We start from the raw sequence: 22733 nt of genomic DNA on the forward strand, positions 1-22733 counted from the left end.
TGTCTCAGAAAACTTTTTTTCAATTCCCTTACTCTGAGTGTTTGCCTCTCCAAGAGTTGTCTGTAGCATGACATCCAGGAAAGCTGAAAAAGGGTTTTCCAAATATCTCACTGCTATTCTTCCCCTCAGCTCACCCCTCCACCCCTAGCTGCGTATTGTTGCACTCTCAAAAGACCCTCTTCCTTGCTTTGGAGACCATCAGACTCACGTGAAGTCTTGCAGAATAACTCTTGCAGGCTTAAATGGCACTTCAACATTCTTGTGTTGCATCACTTTCCAGTTAAGAATATTCTCAACATCTCCTTTCTTCACTAGGAACTCATCACAGTTACGGATCGCTGCTTCCAGGAGGATTCGAATAGAAAATGGCAGGCGAGCTGCATGGGTAAGAGGCAAGAAACAAACTCAGTTTTTACCTTAGGGCATACATCAGCAAGTGCAAAGTTCCATGCCTGGGGCAGACAGGTCCCCATATTCTCACAAGGCTTTATTCTGATTATCCAAACCTCTTTTCCCACCTCTAGCTTTGCCAGGAGATCAGTACTAATTGACCTGTTCTACTTGATGCTTTCAGCAGGTTTATTATCTCAGCTCCTGTGACACAGCAGACATCTTTGCTGAGGGACTTTTCCATCATCCATAGCACAGCAACCCTGAAAACATGCTGTGCTCACCTTTTTTTCAGCAGTTTGTTCTCTCTTGTCACTGACTACAGACATATAAATGTACCAGGAAAAGCATAGTTTTCTACCTGCCATGTTGGAAGGTACAACTTTAGTGGTTTATGCAGTCTCTTCATCTCAGGACATGGAAGATGAAACTGAACGAAAGTCAGACTGTGCATCTATCAACCTTCTTTTACTTCAAATCAGAAATATTTAAAGATGACACAAAATACTATTGGAGTTGTCCTGACAACTCCAACAGTTGCTCTACTACAAGGAATGGGTGTGAAGAAAAAACTCACACGTTTCAGTCGTTTGATTGCTTCTCAGAATATTCACATTTTAAAATCTTTTGAGAAGTTTGTTCCAAGTTTCTACATAGGGCTGGCCTCAAGATATAAGTCACTTAATCTCAGTGAGACCTCATTAGTGCTATTGTAAAAAAAACCCTCCATCTATTATTCAGGACACAGTAATTCAGAACAATTTGGGTTGGTTGTTGTTGCGGGTTTTGTTTTGGGGGATTTTGTTTATTTGGGAGTTTGGGGGTTATTGTTACTGTTGTTGTTTTGGGTTTTTTTTAGAATATTCTCCTGCCCTTCCCTCCTAAGCTATTCCCTTTTTATGCTGGATAGTGAGAATTGCATCTTTTTTCCTTTAAAGGATCTGGAGGTTATCACTCTCGTAATCCTGGAATGGATCAACTGGTAACACTGTATATATATTTGTCCATTCTTTAAGACTTTTCTCTGCTTTTCATTGACCAAGACTGACATTAATTGACTGCTCACATATCGGAGCCTGTAATAGATATATGTTGCTGACATTCAGAGAAAATGTTCCTCCTCTTGTTCCCTGAATTCTCCTTAATCACCTGTTTCCTTTTGAAACACCAAACACCCACCATAGATAACTCTAAGGTATAGATACTCAAGTTTCTAAGTCAATGACACAGACACTAAGATTTTTACCAGTACCACTGAAAGACTGGGGAAATATCAGAGAACTAAGGAAAAAGCCTCCTCAGAAAGGATTCTTTACCCACTACTGTTTTCAAAGCTGAAAAATCTTCCTGATTTGTTCAGTCATACTTATCAGTGTTAGATCCTTTCCAGCCTTTAGCAGTATAAGAAGACTTGTGCTCTTAGTTTTGCCTAGCTCCCCTCACCCACTCAGCAAAAACAAGACTGCTGTGTGCACAGTATGCTGAGAAAATATTATTGCGATCTTGCCAATATTTCTGTCATTCTAAATTTCAAGAATTAAATTTTGCTAAAATTTTGTTTTCGAGATCCGCCTTTTGAATTCATAGCTCTCGCCAGAGACCAAGTATCATCCAGCGTGGCCAAGTCTGTTCAGGTTCTGTTCATCAGTATTAACAAAATGCTTCTCTTATGTTGTCAATGTACCATATCTCACATCTTCCAATTTGCTCAGATTAAAGAATTTCTTCAGAGGCTGTTTCGGGTCCAGTGGCTCCACAATCTGTACGAAAGGATTGCTCATGGTTGTTGAAGATCCTAGTTAGTGTCCCTAAAACAAAAGAAAATTCAAGGACATTTGCATGACATCTGTCCTTCATACAAAGTACATGTCCCACAGTCAACAATGTATCTATCCCACACACAAAGGCCTGAACCAGAGAAAAAGGTACTGTCAGTCATTCCCCTTCCAACACAAATTTACTTGTAACACATCCTCAGAGATAAAAGGTCTGAAGGAAGATAGCAGTACTGTGAAAAATATAGACACACCAAGTGGTTTAGAACCATAGAATCTTAAAAGCTGGAAACAACCTCTAAGACCATCAAGTCCAACTGTTAACTGAGCACCCCGTATCCACCACTAACCCATGTCCTCAAGTGCCACACGCACACAACTTTTGATGATGAATCTATCACTTCCCTGGGCAGCTTATTGCAATGACTGGAATAAATTTTTCCTAATATCAAATATTAACCTCCCCTGGTGCAGCTTGAGAACATGTTTCATCCTGTCACTGGCAGCCTGGGAGAAGAGACTGACTGCACCTGGCTACACTTTCCTTTCAGAGAGTTGTAGAGAATGGTAAGGTCTCCCCTGACCCTCCTTTTCTCCAGGCTAAACAACCTCATCTTCCTCAGCCACTCCTCACAGAACCTGGGCTCTGGCCCCTTCACCGTGTTTGTTGCCCTCCTGTGGACACAATTTCACAAATTCTATTTTTTTCATTATTCTCTTTATGCTTTTTCTAGACAGCCATTTGTGCCTCTGTGATTTACAAACCATGACAACACAGTCCCATTTCTTAAGTGTGTTGTGGTTTAACCCCAGGCAGCAACTATGCACCTACACCCACTCCCTCACTCCTTTCTGGTGGGAAAATTAAGAGAATCAGAGCAGCAAAATGAAAAAATTCATGGGTTGAGATAGAGATGGTTTGATAGATAAAGCAAAAGCTAGACCTGCAAGCAAAGCAAAACAAACATCCACCTCTTCCACAGGCAGGCAGGTGTTCAGTCATCTCCAGGACAGCAGGGCCCTATCACACCTCATGGTGATCTGGGAAGACAGACTCCATCACCCTGAACTTCTCCCTCTTCCTTCTCCTCACAGCTCTATATGCTGAACATGTGGGTCAGTTGGGGTCAGCTGTCCCAGCTGTGTCCCCCCCCAGCTCCAGGCACACCCTGGAGCACATCCCCAGCCTCCTCACTGGTAAGGTGGGTGAGGAGATGCGAAGGCCTTGGCTCTGTGTAAGCCCTGCCAGCAGGAACTAAAACATCCCTGTGTTATCAAACTTATTTCCAGCACAAATCAAAAACACAGCCTCATACTAACTATTAGGGACAAAATTAACTGTATCCCAGCCAAAACCAACAGAAGTGGCATTGATCTAAAGCTAAACTGACAGACATTTACATTCAAACTTAAAAACAATTTAACAAAACCAGAAAACACTATTATTTTGAGACAGAAAGTATTATAGACTAAGATTACAAATGCTATCAGAGACGAAAAGAACTCTCCTAATTTCAGAAAGGTTTGTTAGGGTCACCACAAAAAGAAAATTTACATAGACCGTATTGTAAACATCATTTTAGTTTGAGATTTTTTTTGTTGTTGTTGTTGCTTACTGATTTACTGGTTTTTGTGGCTTAATGGTTTGCTGGATAAAGCATTCCTCTGGGACCTAGGACTTTTAGGTTCACATATAGAAATTTAAAAATCCTAAGATATTCCTCGTAGCAAGGCCAACTAGCAGCAGGGGACCTAAATTCAATACAGAAATATCTCTTAATGTCCAGAAAAGGTTAACCATATGCAAACTACTTAATGGAACACTTCCTACGACACGTTGAAGACCTGAACTCTGCCCAAGGCTCTTCTGGAAGCGTTGGCTTAGGCCAACGCATGTCAAGGATCAAGCTAACAATTTAACAGTGAGAACAATTCTCTTGCAGTGCCTGGCAGCATTCCCAGTCACGATTAAAATTTTTTTAGTAGAGAGATAACCACAAGCCTGATTTTCAGATCCCTTGTTTTCCCAGAATACTGTTCCCATCTTCATTCAAGTACTATTATCTTCTCTTGCCCCAGTTTTTCAAACAAGGAAAATTCACAACAAGGCACAAGATGACAGGCCTCAGAGACTGGCACAAAAGGATGCACAAACTCCAGTATTTGTTAAAAATACTGGAACCAGCAAGGCCAAAGAATTAATTTATTTATCTCATCTGCTAGTTTCATGCAATGTTCAGGAAATACTACTATGTGGAATATATTTATGGGGGATTTTTAAAGTATTCCAGTATTTTCAAAATTCAAAATTCATGTATTTAGAAGATACCCAAAGAGAAATAGCAGAAATGGTAACAAAAAAAGGTCCAGGGTGTAAAGCAGCAAGATAACGTAGAGAAAGAAAAATTTCCAGAATTCTTTTAAAGAAAACAATGGATGATTCTAGATAAAAAGCTCAATGTCCAGGGAAGCTGGAAGGTCAGCAAATGAACTGACTGCAAACACACACACAACCTCAAATCTATCACCTCTCACATTTCCATTGACAAGTTATTTTCTGAAACTCCTCTTCCCAGCTTTGCAGATACTCACCCTGTACACAAGCCCCTAAAGTTTTAGGTGTCATGATTTTTAATCAGCATGAACTACTAGCTATTCCTCTAAGCAAACTATGTGCTTCTACAACTGAGCATGATCAAAGTGAATTTCTTCCTCTTCTTGCCAGTTACCCTCCTGTTAAGATTTACTTTCTGCATTCCACTTTGAGAACTTTATTTTATTCATACCAATTTCTCATGGGAAAGTCTAAGAGTAGCCATAGATAGAAAATATTTGGATATCCCCTTACAGATAAAGCAGATCATTAATTTGATATGAGCATGAGTCCACTGTACTCAGTTCACATATTCTCATCCCAGTATAAATTGCAGCTTGAACATTTTCCATCCAAATCCATGCCTTGGAAAATCACAGAAGAAATTCAAGATGTTATGACACATTATCTACATGTTAACATTACTTTATCAGACATCACCATCTTCCCTGACTAGAGTTTTTTTAGTTCATAGTATGAGATACTTCAGTACAAATCTCCTCTCATCAGTGAGTTACATAAATAAGCCAAACTGTGGGCTGACCAAGGCCTAATCACAAGTTCTTTTCTTAGGCCTGGTCACACTGATATGAACAACACCATTACAAACCTGGAAGCCATTCAGAAATACTTGAAAAGAGGTAAAATCTCTAGAAAAAATACCAACTAGCAGCATTACTGTAGTAAATCTCACAGAGACAGGGAAGCTCAGTCATACCAACTACTATTTCCTGTAGTAGTTACAGTAAATTATAAACCAAGTGGCCACAGCACAGAACTCTGAACTAGTGATTTGCCAAAAAAAATCTGGGGGCAATACTCTGCACACTGAGTATACCAGTGTTAGATACAGGTTAACTTTTTTATTAACTTGAGATTACAGCAAGGAATATTTATTCATGTTTTGCAGGCACTGAAATGCAAATATGCAAACATGGGGGAGCAGACATCTGTCTGCCTGGAACTGGTGCAGCATACAGGGTCACACACGCTGACCATGGCCAATGCACGACCACATCGATACCTGCTCAGACATACCAAAACAAACATTTGATCTTCTGCCCAACAACCTTAAACTGTTTGTGTGGAGATTACATTAAAAAACCCATGGATTATTCAAACCTGAAAATGCAGAATAGGATTAAAAAAGGAGCATCTCATTACTGACACAGACTCTCAGAATATTATGAGTTGGAAGGCACAAGAGGATCACTAAGTCCAAGTAAATGGCCCATATGATATTCTAATCTACAACCCTGGCATTATTAGTGCCATGCTCTGACCAATGGAACTAATCTCAAGGTACTGGAACCTTCTTAAAGGATTGCATGACTTGTATGATGTGTACCAGACAAACAGCCTTATTTTAGCCCTTCCTTAGTGCCCACTTTTAAAATTCTGAGAACACCCACAATCCGGCCCACACTAATGCTGAATATCTATGGATCTGAACTTCCTATCAATATTGATTTCCACTCACTTTGTTACATCAATGCAGTAGCTTATTACTGTGCCACCACACTCAATCTCTTGTTAGAATGCACCTCAATTCACCCAGACTGCACAACAGCTCACCACAGAAAGTCTGATTTCTGTTTTTTCCCTGTCCCTCAGAGAAGCAGAAGTACAGAAAGATTACAACCATGAATACCAGGAGGGGCAAATTTATTTGGATAAGGCCATAACTTTCCAAATATAAAAAAAAAAGAAAGCTGTGTTTTGTAAATGCAACATTTTGCCCTTTAGGGTAGAGAATGAACCCTTGCCCACAACAGCTGTCTCTTGCTGTTTGCATCCCTATATATGACACAGTTCAAATTTCTCTGGAAACACAAGTTTTGCACTGTGATACTCTAAAAAGGCTTTCTGAACAAACAAAATCCTACTACAACACTCCTCACTTCATTTGTATTGAGTGTGCCAGCAAACAGCTTTTACCGTGAGACCTCAGATGTTCACTAGCACTAAAAGATCATTGCAAAGATGCCTGCTGGCTGTACTGTCTGTGGTTATCTCTATGGTGTCCTGAAGGACACACCCTTTGATGATCATGACATAAGAAACATGCACAAGTCCAAGGGGACAGAAGCAAAAAGCTGTCTGTCCATCCTCTTTCCCTGACATCTCTTATTCATTAATCAACTACATCAGATACATTCAAAGTATATTAAAGTTTCATGTGGATCTCCATAAAAAGGATTTAAGTAAGTAAAATATTTTATTTAAAAAAAAAAAAAAAAAAAAACATTCACAGGAGACTTCAACATATGTTGCATGTGTGCTTTCAAATCTTCAGCTGTTGCACATTTCGGAGTATCTAAGATAAACACAATACTGGTCACATCACAACAACAATGATTAGAACAGGACTTGGTTGAGTTTAAACCACATTCTTTATTGACAGCGACTCTTTGACTCTATAACAGATCCCTTTGGAGGCAGTTTTGTAACTTGGAACAACAGCAACAAATATATTTTACTGAAATTAATGTAATTAAGAAAACATCATAATATATAATGCAATTTTGCACTTACATAAATTATCTCATGAAGATCATAGAGGGAAAAAAAGTATTTGGTCTCTTGCTATACCTGAGAAAAAGTCTGAAAACTATTCTAGACATCACTTTATAACATACTATTCTACTCTCTTTAGAGTTGAAGGTGAAACTGAACACAGCTAGTCATACTAAAAACAGCAATCTCACATCACAAAAAAAAAAGAGATTATTTTTAAATAACAGCTGCACTTATACTCATTGACTGTAAACAGATCCATACTATCAACAATATGTATTATTTTGGGGTTTTAGGGATATCAGAGCATCCCACTCATCTCTCGCCATCCAGAAAAAGAGAAAACTGTAGCACACGGAGTGGTTTTCCTACATACATGCTGACAGTAAACCATGCTCTTTCTGTAGTACACAACACAAATGTTTACAAAAGACTCATGATTAGTAATAATAATTTATTACAGAAGTACCTGGTGATAAACTGAAGACACAGATTGTTCGACCTGCAGAAGGGAAAAAGGCTCTGGATGAGAAAATTTCTGTTTAAGCTTCAGGCCATGAAGTGGGAGCAGAACAGCCATAGTTATTCAGCATTTTAGTACAGACATATATTTAATCTCACTTGGAGAAACATGTTTCCACAACTGCTTTTTCTATTCCACCTTTGCTTCTAAGTTGCTGTCTTTCCAATTATGAAAGGGTGTCTATGTTATTAATGATAAGGAGTTAATTTTAGACATCTCTTTGTAAAACTAAACACCTAGTATATTAACTAAAACAGATTTCAAGTAGTAAATGCTCTTTTTCCTGAAATATGGGTAAATTCCTGGCCATTGCTGGGAAGCACACACTCATCAAAGAAGCAGTTTAATTTGAACATTTTACCTAGACTCTAGAAGTGGTAAAAAAGATTACACATAAGCAAAGATGCAATTTTATCAGTCATCAAGAAAAAGGGCAAGGCTCAGACTTGCTGGTACTTGAAGGAAATTTGTGAAGAAACATATGACAAAATATGATGTTTCTGTGATGAAACTTCCATCTGAAAACTGGGAAAAAAAGAGGTGAGCTGGCAGGACCACCATGGTAAAACTCCTTGCCTGGTGATAAAGCAGGACATAGGCAATATCCATGGCCTGGCTTGAAAAATGCAACATGTTTCATTCAGGCTGAATCTGATCTTACCACATTCTATTCCAATTATCACTTCTATGCTCAAAAGTTATTTTCAGTGATTTTGCCCACTCAAATGAGTGCCACTGTATCTATCTGTACTTAGCTGCCAAGTTTGCATCAAGCACCTCCAAATAGCAAAAGCAAGCAACTTAAAAAATCTAAGCCAAGCTGCAGCAGAGCTACTGAGTTATAAATGCTTTATTACAACATTGAGCATGCACTTTGTGACATTACAAGCAGTTACATATACCTGAACAGCACTTCCTTAATTTACAGCTATTGCTGTTTATTAAAGGGCAATTAATAATTGCTCTGAGCTTCTAAAATTTACATAGCTTTTCTCACGGTTTCACATTCTACTCAACAGGGAGCCTCCACTGAAAAAATTGATGACTAATTCCAGTTTACCTAAGTTATAGTTGGCATAGCCATTAATAGAGATCTCTAAGCAGGTCCAGCATGTAGGAACTTCCATCATATTGGAATTGCATTATGTTCTGTGCATGTGTACCTTACCCAAAAACCAAGAAGGGAGAATGCCCATGTTAAGCATGTTGACAAAAGGCTGCATTTTTGATATGGAAAGGCAACATCTTCAGTATCAGTATCTTCAGTCAGGTGTTTAAAGTAGTAAAACTTTGCTAAATAAATCCATCCATAATTCAAGTCGGGTTAGAAAGAAAATCCTAATAAATGTATCTGTGTGGCAGGAATTCTTTTTTAGTTTAAATATTCAGATTGCCTGACAAAAATGTTTTTGTTACATTGGGTAAATCGACAGACAGATAGACATGACCAGACACATGACAACACAACAACAAAAAGACCCACCTACCCACCAAAAAAACGGCAAAACCCAACCAAACAAACCATAAGCACAAAATACCTCAAGCCCACTCATGCCCCCAGCATTTGGATAGACTTCAATACCAGAAGTAGAATAAGCAGAGTCTTGTTTTATAAAAATATCAAATGCTATAATTACTCGTGGATGTAGAAAGAACAGATGAGTGCAACTACTATTGCAATAAACACAGCTTTCTTCTTTTGATTTAGAGAAGGTCTTATTATTATTTAACACTCTGCCTGTGGCAGATAAGGCCACTATGTAACAAATATACACTGTTCCATTGCTGCTAACAGACACTAGGAGATTTCAGTGGTTAAAGAAACTGGAGAAAGAATCTTTGTGTTTCTTTGTTACACAGAAAGGTCCATCATTACATATAGATCCTTAAAGAGAAGTCCACTAACAATCTGATGACTGAGCAACTATTCCGCCAGTATAAACTACATCAGTATTCCACACTGGAAAAAATGCAGTAATAGAAAAAGGAAGGTTTCTTAAAACAATCTCTAGGCAAAGTTTCAGGGAACCCCTTTCAACTTTAATGCTCCAGAGAAACACTGTACTAGAACAGAGCTTTGGATTGCAGATGCTCCTGCTTTCTCTGGCTGCCTGGAACTTTTGATTGCAATGCTAAAAATACTTATTCAGATCCATAAAGTGCTAAACTTCCAACACACTAAACAGGTTGCTAATTGCATAGTCCCATAATCTGTATATTTCATAGGCTGTCATAACTATTCTGACATTGCACTTTGTTAGCAATGCTGTATCACACATATTGGAACTGAAAGTTTAGGTCAGAGATCGAGTTTGTGAAATCGAACATTGAGGTCTTAAAGTAACGCCAACTCCAAGTAAGCTGGAAGTTTAGGTGCCCAGTTCCAAAATGTAGATATTAAATGCCTTCACATCATCCCTCCAGAAAGCCGAATGCTACCTTCTCTCTCACCTCAACACAGGTATTACAGTTTAGAGTCAAAACACTTCTCTTGTATAGATCTCACCAGCCTCTGGTAATCCAGGCGAGCACACATATGTAGTGTGCTCTCAGACAGCCTCTGAAATGCAATCTACTCTTAACAAAATCCAGATCATAATTAAGCAGGTGTAATTGTTAAGGGAATGCTTTCTCAGCACACTCACCCCTGAGTGTCCCAGATAAAAGCAGAGATTAATTTTCCTTTTTTGCTCCAGGAAAATGAGCAGCATTACACCTGAGAATAAAAGGAAGCTTATCTGGAGACTACCAAACACTGAAAAATGAAGTGTTGAAATTTTTTTCCCACCTCCTGAGAGAGCAGCTCTGAACTTTAACCTACTTCCTACCTCTATACAAACTTGCTGCTTTTTTACCCTACACTAGTACTTTTAGACTGTTCATTAATAAATATGCAGCTTGGAAGAGTTTTAACAAAGAACTAGCTTTCAGTGTTAGAAAAAATATAAAACCAACATGGAAGTGCTGCAAGAAATGTGGAATACAGAGTGTGTGTACAAAGATTTGGTCTGAAATTTTGGTTCAATGTCAAAAGGCAGGATTAAAAGACATCTCAGTATTGGTCTGTAAGTTTAAAAGACTCCTGTGAAGGGTGAAGAAATGCAGCAGAGGTGCATGGGAAAGGCAAACAAAATGAGAGTATTGTGAATTAGGTCTGTACTCATGCCATTACCATTATACCACCTTCATAAACTGCTCTCTCTGCACCTTTAAAATTCCTTTTCTGCAACGTGAAATCTGAACTGTTTCAGAGCTAATGAAGATATGTAGGTGGAAGGATCCTTTCAGGATGAAAAACTGATGAGAGGATTACTTCTGTTGTGAAATAATCTGACACTGTGGAGCCCTAACTTTTCACACCATTTCAAGACAAATCCTGAATTTGTTGTCTGGAAATAAAGATAATTTTCTCACACTAAAAACTTCTACCTGCAATCTCAGCAGCTATTCAACTATTCGTGTAGATGAATCCAGCTTTCAAACACCCACAGCTTCAGTCTGTAAGGACAACAAGTGTGTGTGTCTGATACAATTTCATGAACTCAAACTAGCTGTTAACAGAGTTTACTGGCCAAGCTCCCTGGGGAAGCAAATTAAGTTCCAATAAACATTTTAAAATCACCTTTTTCATAACACTTTTCACCCAGAAAGGGTAGGGAAAAACAAACAAACAAACAAACAAACAAAATAAAACCCAAACAACCAAAATTAACACCCTCTTTCAGAAGCATCTGAAGTCCTGACCTTACAGCTGTGGGATGTCCCAGTTTTTTCAAGGAAGTGCCAAATACCTAGAGGAAATCTTCTGAATTAATCTATCCCTAAGGCATCAGTGAAGGCAAAATCCCTGCAAAAAATTTATCTCATTTTCACAATTAAGACTCCTCTCTAGCTTTCCTATATTTCAAGACACAAAGGGACCACTCTTCAATGCACATCTTTCCATTTAGCTTAAGTAGATTGTTACTACAAGGAGGGAGCAAATTTCCAGCTCTTACTCTTAATCCTACAGAGTCTATGCTGGAAAACACTAGCAAGAGAGATTTGTTCAATTTCTTACTGTTCAAATGTTATTTCTTCTCTAATTTTATGCATTTATTGTTTTAGCTCTTCCACTATTACTATAAAAACAAATAGTATCACAGTTGGAGTGTATCATCCTCTGGCCAAAGACAACCAGAGAGAAAGAAAGGTGCTAAATTACAAATATGATATGACAAAAACCTGCAGTTTTAAAGCCCTGTGGTCTTTTCAAGTCAGCAATAGTCTGCATTACGTACTCTGTAAAGCACTGGTAAGTGATCAGACTTCTTTTTACATGGAAAGCTTCTCCAGGAATGTCCTCTATCTTATGAAGTCTGAGAAGAGTAAAGTATTGATAATTTTCCTAATAAATCTTCACACATACCACAGATCCTGGAAGGCACAAAACTCAGCTGTACCTCCTACTCTCTGCCCATTACACTCCTCTTACTTTCTTTGAAGCAGTAAAAATCCCCAGAAGTTTATTAGGACATTCTGATGAAGCACAATTGCTTTTAAGCAAAGCATTACTAAATAAACATTCCAGTGTTAATATTTCTCTAGGGTGGTCTTCCTTTACTTCGGTTTCACAGATTGATAAAGCCAGTCAGAACAATTGCAACAGCACTAAGTGCTCAGAGATATTAATTCAATTCCAATTGTTTGGAGACAGAATCCTCTGTTTTAGACCAAGTTTCCTGCTGATACTAAAAAATATTAAAGCCCAGATCTTTCCGTCTTTCCCTTTATTCCCCTCCCCCCACGTTTACTAGCTTTAGAGCTGGAAACTAAATATCAAAGTACAACCTCCACTTAAAAAATAAACGGGAACAGTGTTGATATTATGAAATGTGGAAACATACTGAACAGTAACAGGGGCTGATCTGAACATATAGCTGATCTAGTTACTGAAACTGGACATCTCCACAGCCACAGTCCTAAGTCACGTAAAATTAGAAGGCGAATACCCACATCTGTGTTATGATCTCCAGGACTGTTACATAATACCTGCACCTGCTGTCTGTGCCATGAACATGAAACAGATTATTTTGTCACCCAAAATTATTAAAATCCAATACTTTATAGGCATCACCTTCCAATTATTTTCTTCCATCCTTTCCCTGTCCCACTTATGTTGCAGATCTACTGAGGTTTTTTCCAGCACAGGGATGTTGCTGTGTGTTTGATACGTATACTTCGCACTATCCTCTACTATTTAAATACTACTAAAACACCAACAGACAAGGCTCCAGCAGTTCCAGGAGGAAAATCAATGTTAAAGCTTCACCTACATGAAGACAGAGCAGCACAACTTCTCTTCCACGCCCGCTCTTCTCGACCTAAATCTATTCTTCTTTCTCCGCTCTGTAAAAGCTGCCCGCTGTACTCGCTGTGAGTCGGCCCCAAGCCGGGTGTTGGAGATTTCGCCAGCCGGGCCCCGGAGCCGCGGCGGGGGCCGCACAGGCCGCCGCTACTACGAGATGGTGCCTCGCAGGGGCTGCTCCGCCACAGTCGCCTTCCCTCCGCAGCATCCAACGACTCTTACCAGCCTCCACCGAGGGAGCCAGGGCCGGGAGACGTCAGGATCCCACGTCCTGCCATCGGGCCCTGCTAGCCACCGGTCCCCGCCCTCCGCCCGGGCCCGCACCCGTCCCGGTTCTGCCCCGAGGGGCGCCCCTCCACCCCACAACCTTCCCCCGCGGCCCGGCCGCCGGGAACGGGCACCCCGCGGCAGGAGAAGCTGCTCCCAGGCACCCGAGCCGCCGGCGCCGGGCGGGAGAGAAGCGGGGCGGCGGGGGCCCGCACTCACCGGGGAGTGAGGAGCACAGACCGCCGCTGCTGCTCGCCGTCAGGCCGCCGGGCGCAGGGAGAGGGAAGGGGCGGTGGCGGCGAGCTCCGCCCCGCGCCCCAAGGCCGGAGTGCCGCCAGCCGCCGGAGCGGGAGGCTGGAAGGGAGGGAGGGAGGACGAGCGACCGGATGGCCAGCCGGGCGGCGGGGATACGGGGTTGGCGGGCTCACCCGTCCCGCCCGCAGCCCTGGCCCCGCTGAGAGCCGCTGCTTTCCTCGGCCAGCTCTTTTCCTTGGATGTAGGAGGAGGACAGGGAGCGCTGTGAGGGTGGAGGGGAGGGGGGAGGAGTGGAGGGGAGGGGGGAGGGGTGGGGGGTGAGGATGGTACCGAGATCAAGGTCAGATCTGCTGCGGTGAGAGTAATCGCAAAGACGGGCACTGTGACATCGGCAGCAGGGTATGGGCAGTGATGTGCCTTGTGCCGGCCATAAGTGCACCACGTGCTCACAGCCCGAGCGCTGCTCAGGCTTCGGAGAAGTCCAGAGGTGCTGTCAGTGAAGCCTGGGCCCAGAAGCGAACAGGTCTCACTCGGGACACCACTTGACACACAGGACTGCATCCTCATCCTCGTGGTAGTGCAATAGGAGTGGGACGTCCTGTTGTTCCTCTTGGCAGGAGGAGAGCTGACTGGCCTGGCTGTTGGCAGAAACGGGCTGTTACTTACATGCTGGTCAAGATCAATATAATGACGTCAGTATTAAAGAACAATATCAGAGTAGAGGACATCCTAGAGGACATAATTTACATCACCCCCATAGCTGACTGCCATGGAGACCTTATCAGTGTCCAACGTGTTCCCAGTAGAACAGTGTACAGTTTGAGCCTGAATAATGTTGAGGAATACATTCGGTGCAAGTAGTCAGGGTACAGCTGCAGTGGGAGCTGCATATTGAGCTCTAGGTAGCAGGAGTCAGAATAAGAGGCTAGGAACAGGCATTGAGCCAACAAAGTGCAGGACCCTGTGGCCCAGCTAGGTGAGCAGACACTGAGAGACAGAGCAGGAGCCAATGGATCATCTGGAAGACCCCAGACTTGGACATGCTTGGACTGTGAGGGTATAAAACCCTGGGGTTTGCTTTGCTCCAGGAGTCTGAGACTCTGTCATGGGAAACCTGGGGTCCAGCCAGTAAGGAAACCTGGTCTGACTAGGTGAGCGTGGGGTGGGTAGGGAGTCAAACAGGGCACCTCTCAGCTCACTGGAGCCACCCATTGTGAAGTGACCTCTGTTCCAGCTCATGTGCTCTGAGTGTGCCTGCCACAGTGATTCATGGATGGTCAGACAGGAAACTTTGCTTAACAATTAAGTAAACAAAAAGGTATCTAATTCCAGGAAAATAATTGTATACATAGTAAAGAGGAGTTGCATTTAAGGAATGTAAATATTCTGCAAGTCTTGGTAAAGTCTTGGAGGGCACTGGCTAGAAGACATGCTAACCACTGACAGCTGGAGTAAAACAAGGTCACTAATGTTTTGTTTTTACCTGAGGAAAGCTTAGACTAAGAGCAAACTGAGTTACTTGCTGGCTTTGCTGCAGAGGAGCAAGTTTCAGGTGAGTGACAATAGAAGTGCTGAGCTCTACTTGTAAAGAAGGATGAAACATAGAAAATGCCCATGATGTCTCACCTGGATGTTTGTAGGCTGAATTCCTGGACACTGACCAGTGCTGCCAGATCCTCCTGCCTACATACACTGTCCAGCTGGAAGTGTCAGACCAGAAGAAATCATGGCAAGGACTCCAAGATCTAGCAAACAAGATACATTGAGTAGAGTAGGATTTTTTTTTTTTAATTAATATGGAAATCCTGGCTTTGACATACCTGCTACTGATTTCACTGGAACAGTTGAGACTTCTAGGGACCATTTGTAGATAAACCTGCTATTCTCTGACCTCATACGTCTAAATAGCCTGTAATCTACAGCATACAGCACTTTTGAGTTATTGCTCAAAATCTCTTCCATGTTGGCCTGCTTTCTGTTCAGCATAAATACCACATGGAATAATTCACTTGCACTAAGTTCATCTTTTAAATTTGTATTGTTTTTTAGACCTTATGATTTGCTTCACCAAATGGTTAACATGGAACTGGACATTAATTCATAATATTGTTTTCAAACCTTTGGCCACAGAGGTTCCTAAGACTGTGTTCTGTTTGGCAGAACACAGTTATGTTTGTAGTTTGGCTTTTCACTCTTGAAGGTGGAAGCCCGTATTTCTACATGACACCACAAAACAGTAGATGATTCTGATGGTCTGAAAAGCCAGAGAATTTCTAAAACCTCTTAGAGCTTTTGATGTTTCATTATTTGATAGAAGTTTTTATTTTTGTATATGTTTAATTAATAGTAATAAAAACATTTGAAATATGTTCCTCTTTGTGGAATTAAGTCCTGTAATGCTTCTCTGGGTCACTTCCTTTAAAAAGAAAATTTAAAAATTTTAATTTAGTTGTTGTTGTTGCTGTTTCTAACAGAACAGACTTCCAAGGCCTATGTGTATCACTAAGTTTTGAATCATTAATAAAATCCTCCATACCTAGATACCAAAGCAATGGCTGCAAAATCTGTTTGACCTAAAATCTCTTGGACAATAGCAAAGACTAGTGAAAATAGCAGGTCAGCAACAGAAATGGGAAATCCATACATCAGGTCCGACTTTTCCCAGTGAATATCTGCAAGGTTTGTACTTTCTGTTCTGTGGGGAGGGAAGGCCCCTGATGTTGATAGTAGAAGGGAAGATTCTGTATCCCAGAAAGAGAGGCAGAACTGCTTCAGCCTGTACTGGTTCTTTGTAAGGACACAGAAGCTATCATGGGATTGGAAGACAGGCTGTTCATTCAAGGGTTTTTGGCAATGCTGTCTGAATGTTATTGCTGGTGTTTCGAGCAATTTGAGTATTCTTCTCACTGGGGTTGAGTTTACAATAATGTGTCTTATTTAGCACATGACTAAAAACATGTGGGTTTGCATTTCTCCCAAGACTGCCAGGAGGTAAGAACTATATTAGATCCATTGTTTGCAGGAAGATGTTTACTGAAATGGGTTCTTGGGTTTAGGATCAGATTTCTAGGATGTCCAACAGTTTTCTTGGACAATCATGCATTGTACTAAATCAGGATTAAAGAAAATTATTTTCTGTTCTTGCAGTGAAAATTGATACAAATAGGAATAACAATGCCTTTCATGTTGAAGTCATGTGCATCCTAGAGTGCTTTTAGGGTTTTTCATGAAATTATTTCACAACAGATGAGGAACTATGTGTCAGTCCTTTGTCCTTTCTGTCTTACTGAAATCCATTTCCAAGAAGCTTGGTCTAATATTGGATTCCTTCTGGAGTGTTCTTTGATATTATTCACCAACGTCCTAGAAGTCCAGGGAGCACATAATATCTGTTCAATTGCTGACTTCACTATTGTGTCTCAACATATTTCACTCTTTCTGATCCTATCAAGAAGTTACAAATGCTTTGAATTGCCAAGAGATTGTTTTCAGCTTATTACAGTCAATAAAGCCTTAACATACAGCAGTAGATTTCAATGGTGTAGCAATCTTCCATGCAGGCTCAGCTGATCTCTGAGGCTGCAGCAATCACTGGATTGCTGCAATCACAGGGTTGCTGCAATCAGTCTCAAAACTGGGCTAGGATAGGTCTGACAGGGAGGCAATAAACTTGAGCTGGCAGCCTAGAGGACCCAGAGCTTTGGAGCTGTCAGCAAAAAGAAGTGTCTGCATGTGTCCTGCTTTTCCTGGCTCTCTGTACTATAATGAAAAGGTCTGGTAAGGTTTGCTCTGGAGTGCTGTGTCCCCCTAAGCAGCACCTAAGGGTATGTCATTTAACATACTATGTTCTACAAAACATATGAATTTATATATTCAAACGAGTTCAACACTCAGTAAAAGTGTTCCTGACTCCGGGAAGCCATCTGTGAATGAACAGAAGAACTGGTGAGATGGTAGCTTGCAGGTTATGGCCTACAGCTTGTCCTGAGTACAGGAAAATATGTTTGGTGGCTCATGAAGGAGTTCATGGTGAACTTTCACTGTTAGTCATGAACTGTTGTAAGCTGTTCAAATTGTCGACGTGCAACAGGAGTACAAGTGTGAAAATAGAGAGTTTGACAGCTCCCAGAAGACCTCTCAGAAATACCATAGCAGATTCTGGTTTTTGAACTGAGGGCCTACTGCATCTCCCTCTTTAATTAGAAGACTGTGCATCCTCCAAAGGAAATTCTGTGGTCAGAATATTTTTATAAATATGTTTAATTTGCTTCTGGTCTTAGCACTGGTTTACTTAACTGTCTTTCTTTAAATGAGTCTTCAGAAAATTGCAGTAACGTTTATTGAACTTCGTTTTCAGCAGCAAAACAAAAGATTAAAGTTCTGCCATCTACTGGTTAAACGAGGTTTAGCAGAGGCTTCTTGTCACTCCTATCTGTGAGAGGGCATTGACTTGGGAGTTTAGATCCTCTTCTTAGTCCCAAGTAGAAACTCACACAAGTGTATTGTCAAGGAATAATACTGTTTTCTTGCAGAATAAAAGCATTTGTTCGACAGTGCCACAGGAACTGAAGAAAAACGACTTGAGGATGGAACCATTAATTCAAAATTAAAGAATAAGTTATCTGAGACAAGTAAAACTCTTCACTGCCAGCACTGCACCTTCAGCACCAGACTATGTAATGCTTTTGGGGAATTTCTTCCAAAGTAGATAATCTATGATGAGCTTATAGTTGCTGTATAGAGCATAAGAAAGAAAAACCATAGAAGTGGAAGGATTGTTCTTGTCCCATTCAAGAATGATATAACTCGCAGTAAATGCATAAGTCTTTGCTGACCACCAGTGTATTTCCCTGCATATCTGGAATGGTGTAGAGGACTTTAACCCAGACTAGATTCCTGTGAATGCTCATCTGAAAACAACCCATATTCAAAATGTTATTTAAACTCCTAGTGTATAGGCAATGTACAACAGCCTTGCACACAGTAAGCCTGGACTTGTGCTGTTCATAGTTTGTGTTGCAGTAGCACTAACACTCCTTTACTGAGCTCAGGACTCTGGCAGAACATGTTACTCATCTGATAGAGCAGGATGAAGGGGGGACTAAACTAATCCAGAAAGCTGGTAGAAGAAGCAAACTCTGGAGCTCGGGAAATTTACCATCATGTGGCTAGTCTAAGATAGCAGTTTTCACTTTGCAACTGTACCTGCCTAAAGAACTTGGGTACACAGTCACTAACCCTTACCTAAGAGGCACTGTTTCCTACTGCATGCTTGCTGCGTGCATTTGGTGACTGGTAAACATAACAGCCTTGGATATCCACTCCAGCACTACCCTTTCATTCCCTGTACTCACTAGTAATTCCTTGTAGTTGCTCTGACATCTAGAACTTTGTTAAAAACAATAGGCACATAGAAATCAGTGGAAATCAATGGAAAACATGCTTTTTGAAAAGAGGTCCACATTTTATGCTGCCTATACATACACGTTTTGCTCAAAGAGCATTAAAGATGCAGTAGGAAGAAGAGCAGTAGGAATTCCTTTGCAGTACTCTAATGGTAGACTGTTCTTCTGTAAGATTTTACTTATTGTTACGCCTAAACATGAGTAAGTGTTCTTAACTACTTTTCAGTGAAAAATTGGATACTGCCTATTTTTCCCAAGATGTTTGTACTAGTACTTTGCTTTTTGATTCCTCAATTCTTCCCCAGCAAATTAATATGCTGAATAAAAACAGCAATCACAATTTAAGAATATTTCACTTAGTTGCTTCCAAGGCTTCCTGAACAGAGCAGATCTGATCACCTATGGTATGGCACAGTCAGGATGAATGCTTCCCTGACATATTTTCCTGCCTCTGAAGGCAGAGAGCAAATGTATCATGACAGATATACCCCGACTGCTAGTGAAAGTGAGAGCACAGAGCTAAATTACATCTCACAAAAGTTGTCTTCTTTGCCTGTTTGCAAGTAATTCAATTCTTTACACACAAACATGGAAGAAGGGGATAACATAGCAAAGAAGACAGAGGTTGGTGGGCTTTTTTACCCCATTTCTGAGCACAATATCTGGATGCCATGAGAGTGGGAAATCCTCTACTACTGCTCTATGTGCAAATAGGACCTCTATAGTTAATCTCTCTTCAGCGAACAAACTGCCTCATTTACCAGAGACCTTAATGAAAAGTCCTATGAAGTGTTACCAGGCCCTTAGTGCTTCATTTCCATCAGTAAAATCACATTCACCTTTTTTATTCTTAATGCACTTTAGCACTCCATTGCTTAGATGTCCATAATATCAGTGGCCTGTGGTGGGAATGTGTTGCAGCAGACCTCTTGTTAGGGATAGAAGTGAGCCAAGACACAGACTCTCATTTAACAATGTGGAAAGGGTCCCGGTTTATTCTTCTTTAAAGATTAGCCATTCTGATTCTGACTACAGCAATCTCCTACTGTTGGCTTCTCTGACAGACTCTGACTGCTGGCTATTTCCTGCTGGAAAATGACTCCAAGTATTTCCTTCCTGCCTCTGCTTGCAGGCTTTTACCTATGTCATCTATGACTGCAGGTCAGTTGCTAAGTCCATCAGAGCCAGACTGACCTCACAGCAGATCTTTTGCAGCAGCAACTGTCTTCCTCGTTTTGTTTTTCTTTGTGTCTCTCCAGATTGTTTCTTCTTCCTCAGGGCTCCTCTACCTCTTCAAGGTCTTCTTCCACTAGGTCCTCTTCCTCAAGGCTCTCCCTCACCAGCCAACCCACCCCTTTTATCGCACTTATCTTTATTAGTCACAGCTGTGACCCATTAAGGGCAAGGCTGTTCTTTTTCTTTGGTAATCAGTACAACTGTTACTTATCAGGGACAAGGTCACCTACATTTCCCCCTTTTCTTTTTATTAAAAAAGTATGTTTAAATAGACATATTTACATAGTCTTAGGATTAACAATTATATAAATATTTGAAAACAATACATATGGTTTACTTGCATATAAAATTACTCTGTTTCTATTTCTTGGGCTGGCTTACCTCTCCTTTATCAACTTGGTGTCTCATAACACTGTGTGGGTCACCATATTGATGATTTTGTCTCTCAGAGTTCTGTTGCCACTCCCGCAGCACCAGGAGCTGCTTTAGCCACCACTTCCTCAGGTTGTAGCAGGGAAAAAGAGCTGGGGCGGCCAGGGCCAGCAGGCCGGGCGTCCACACGCCCAGCAGTGGTCAGGGGAACGTGGCACTGCCCCAGGACCACGCCAGATGGCAGCCATACCTCTTTTTAAAATCGAGTCCAGACTTCTGTGGCTCTTCTCCCAGCTGTGTTATTTCTCATGGCTCTTTTTTGGCCACTGTCTCCCCGCGATTCCAGACCATGTTCCTTCCCATGACTCAAAGGCCATGTTCCTCTGCAGCTCCTGGCTGGGCAACTCTCGGGATGCCTTATCTCTGCCTTCCTTCTTATCATGTCTTCTCGCTATCATGTCGGGCCATCACAGATGTACTGGACACTCTTCTTCAGGTATATGTCACAAGGAAAACATACAGAAGAAGAGAACTAATGTATTCAGAGGTTTACTGTTCTTCAGTCATAACCAGCAAAACAGCACTGTTGATCTGTCCATGCTGGTTTTGGAGTCTTCTGGAGAAGTCAGATGCAAAAGTAGCAGAAGACCTTCTAGAAAACTTGGCTAAATTGTTTAGTTTAATGGATCCAAATTCTCCTGAAAGAGTGGATTTCATATCTGGAGCACTAAAATGGTCCAGGAAAACTTGGACATTCAAAACTACACCAGTTACTAGCTATTACCCTGCGGAAAGAGCAAAACTGTAGTGAACCTCAGTATCACTTCTTGCACTCAACAGATGGTCAGGGCTGTGCAAATATGCTGCTGGAATATTCCTTGTCCCGCAGATACCGCAGTGAGGTGGACATGTTTGTAGCTCAGGCAATACTACAATTTCTCTGCTTAAAAAATAAGACCAGCACATCAGTTGTTTTTATGACATACACGTAAAAACATCCTTCAATAGAGAAGGGTCCACCCTTTGTGCAACCACTGCTAAACTTCATCTGGTTTCTGTTGCTGGCAGTTCATGGAGGAAAATTAACAGTATGTACAGTATTGTGTGAACAGTATCAACCTTCGCTGAAAAGAGACCCCTGTATAATGAGTACCTAGATAGGATAGGACAGCTCTTCTTTGGAGTTCCACCCAAGCATACCTTGTCCTACGGGGGATTGTAAGGAAATCATTTAAACAGTCTGATGGTAACCGGGGAAGATAATGACACAGAAGGTGGTCAGGAAGACAGCAGTCCTATCAAGCTCAATTGAATGTTGTTGTCATTGGATGCTGTGTAAATCTGATGATTTGATGATTCCGAAGACACTTTTGGAATTTGAATCCTGCAGTTGTTTCTTGGCTCCTAAAAGGGCTCCTCTGGTCTTTTAGAAATGGTTGCTGGAATGTTTATACTGTCAGTCTATATTATTTATGAAAAAAAAAAAAAAAAAGAAAATAAAGAAACCAACAAAAAGTAGCCAAATTAACCAATTGGAGAGGTTGCTCAGTTGCTAGTGGGTTTCCGAACCAGCAACTGGGACTGATTAAACACAGTCTGCAGTTTCTGATGCAGTATTCCCTTTTGCACATAAAACATAGGGCTTGTGCTTCATGGCATGTAAATAAAGCAATAAACATAGGGCATAAATAAAGCATAATAAAGCATAAACATAAAGCATAACAATAAATACTTCAATAATAGGGCTTGTGTTTCATGGCCTACCCAATACTATCTCTCTTCTGAGAAAGCTTCCTTGCCTTCTACTCTCTTCCAAGGAAGATCTTGAAAGGCAGGGGGAGCAATTGATTGATTTGCAATGCTGGGGTCAAAAGTACTGAGAGACAAGCCAAGCAGCATAATTTGAGATGCACATCCAAGAGACATTGATACAAGAACTTGCTTCCACTGCCATGAGTAACATACATATACCCTTCATACTACCTGCCCCTCTCCCTCAAGGTTCCACTACCTCAAAGCTCTCCCCGATCAGCCAACCTACCCCTTTTATCAC

The 22733-nt window shown here is 41.1% G+C and overlaps 1 protein-coding gene and 1 pseudogene across 2 annotated transcripts in view; one reads left to right on the forward strand and one right to left on the reverse strand.

Annotated features, from left to right (window-relative positions):
* Nucleotides 1-13874, reverse strand: part of ACO1 (aconitase 1) — a 35768-nt gene extending 21894 nt beyond the window's left edge. The window contains exons 1-3 of one of the 2 annotated variants that reach the window (XM_053968939.1): nucleotides 13632-13874; nucleotides 2075-2198; nucleotides 209-377 (exon numbers count right to left, since the gene is read on the reverse strand). In XM_053968939.1, the coding sequence (XP_053824914.1) occupies nucleotides 209-377; nucleotides 2075-2171 (266 nt within the window). In that variant the 5' untranslated portion in view covers nucleotides 2172-2198; nucleotides 13632-13874. Of the gene's footprint in view, nucleotides 1-208; nucleotides 378-2074; nucleotides 2199-13113; nucleotides 13432-13631 lie in introns of those variants that run through there. The other variant, XM_053968940.1, reaches the window with a different exon arrangement.
* A 7279-nt stretch (nucleotides 13875-21153) lies between these two features.
* On the forward strand, nucleotides 21154-22134 carry LOC128802501 (Golgi to ER traffic protein 4 homolog; annotated as a pseudogene).
* Nucleotides 22135-22733: the final 599 nt, after the last annotated feature.

Source organism: Vidua chalybeata, chromosome Z (assembly GCF_026979565.1).
Source record: "Vidua chalybeata isolate OUT-0048 chromosome Z, bVidCha1 merged haplotype, whole genome shotgun sequence".
NCBI classification, from domain to species: Eukaryota; Metazoa; Chordata; class Aves; order Passeriformes; family Viduidae; genus Vidua; species Vidua chalybeata.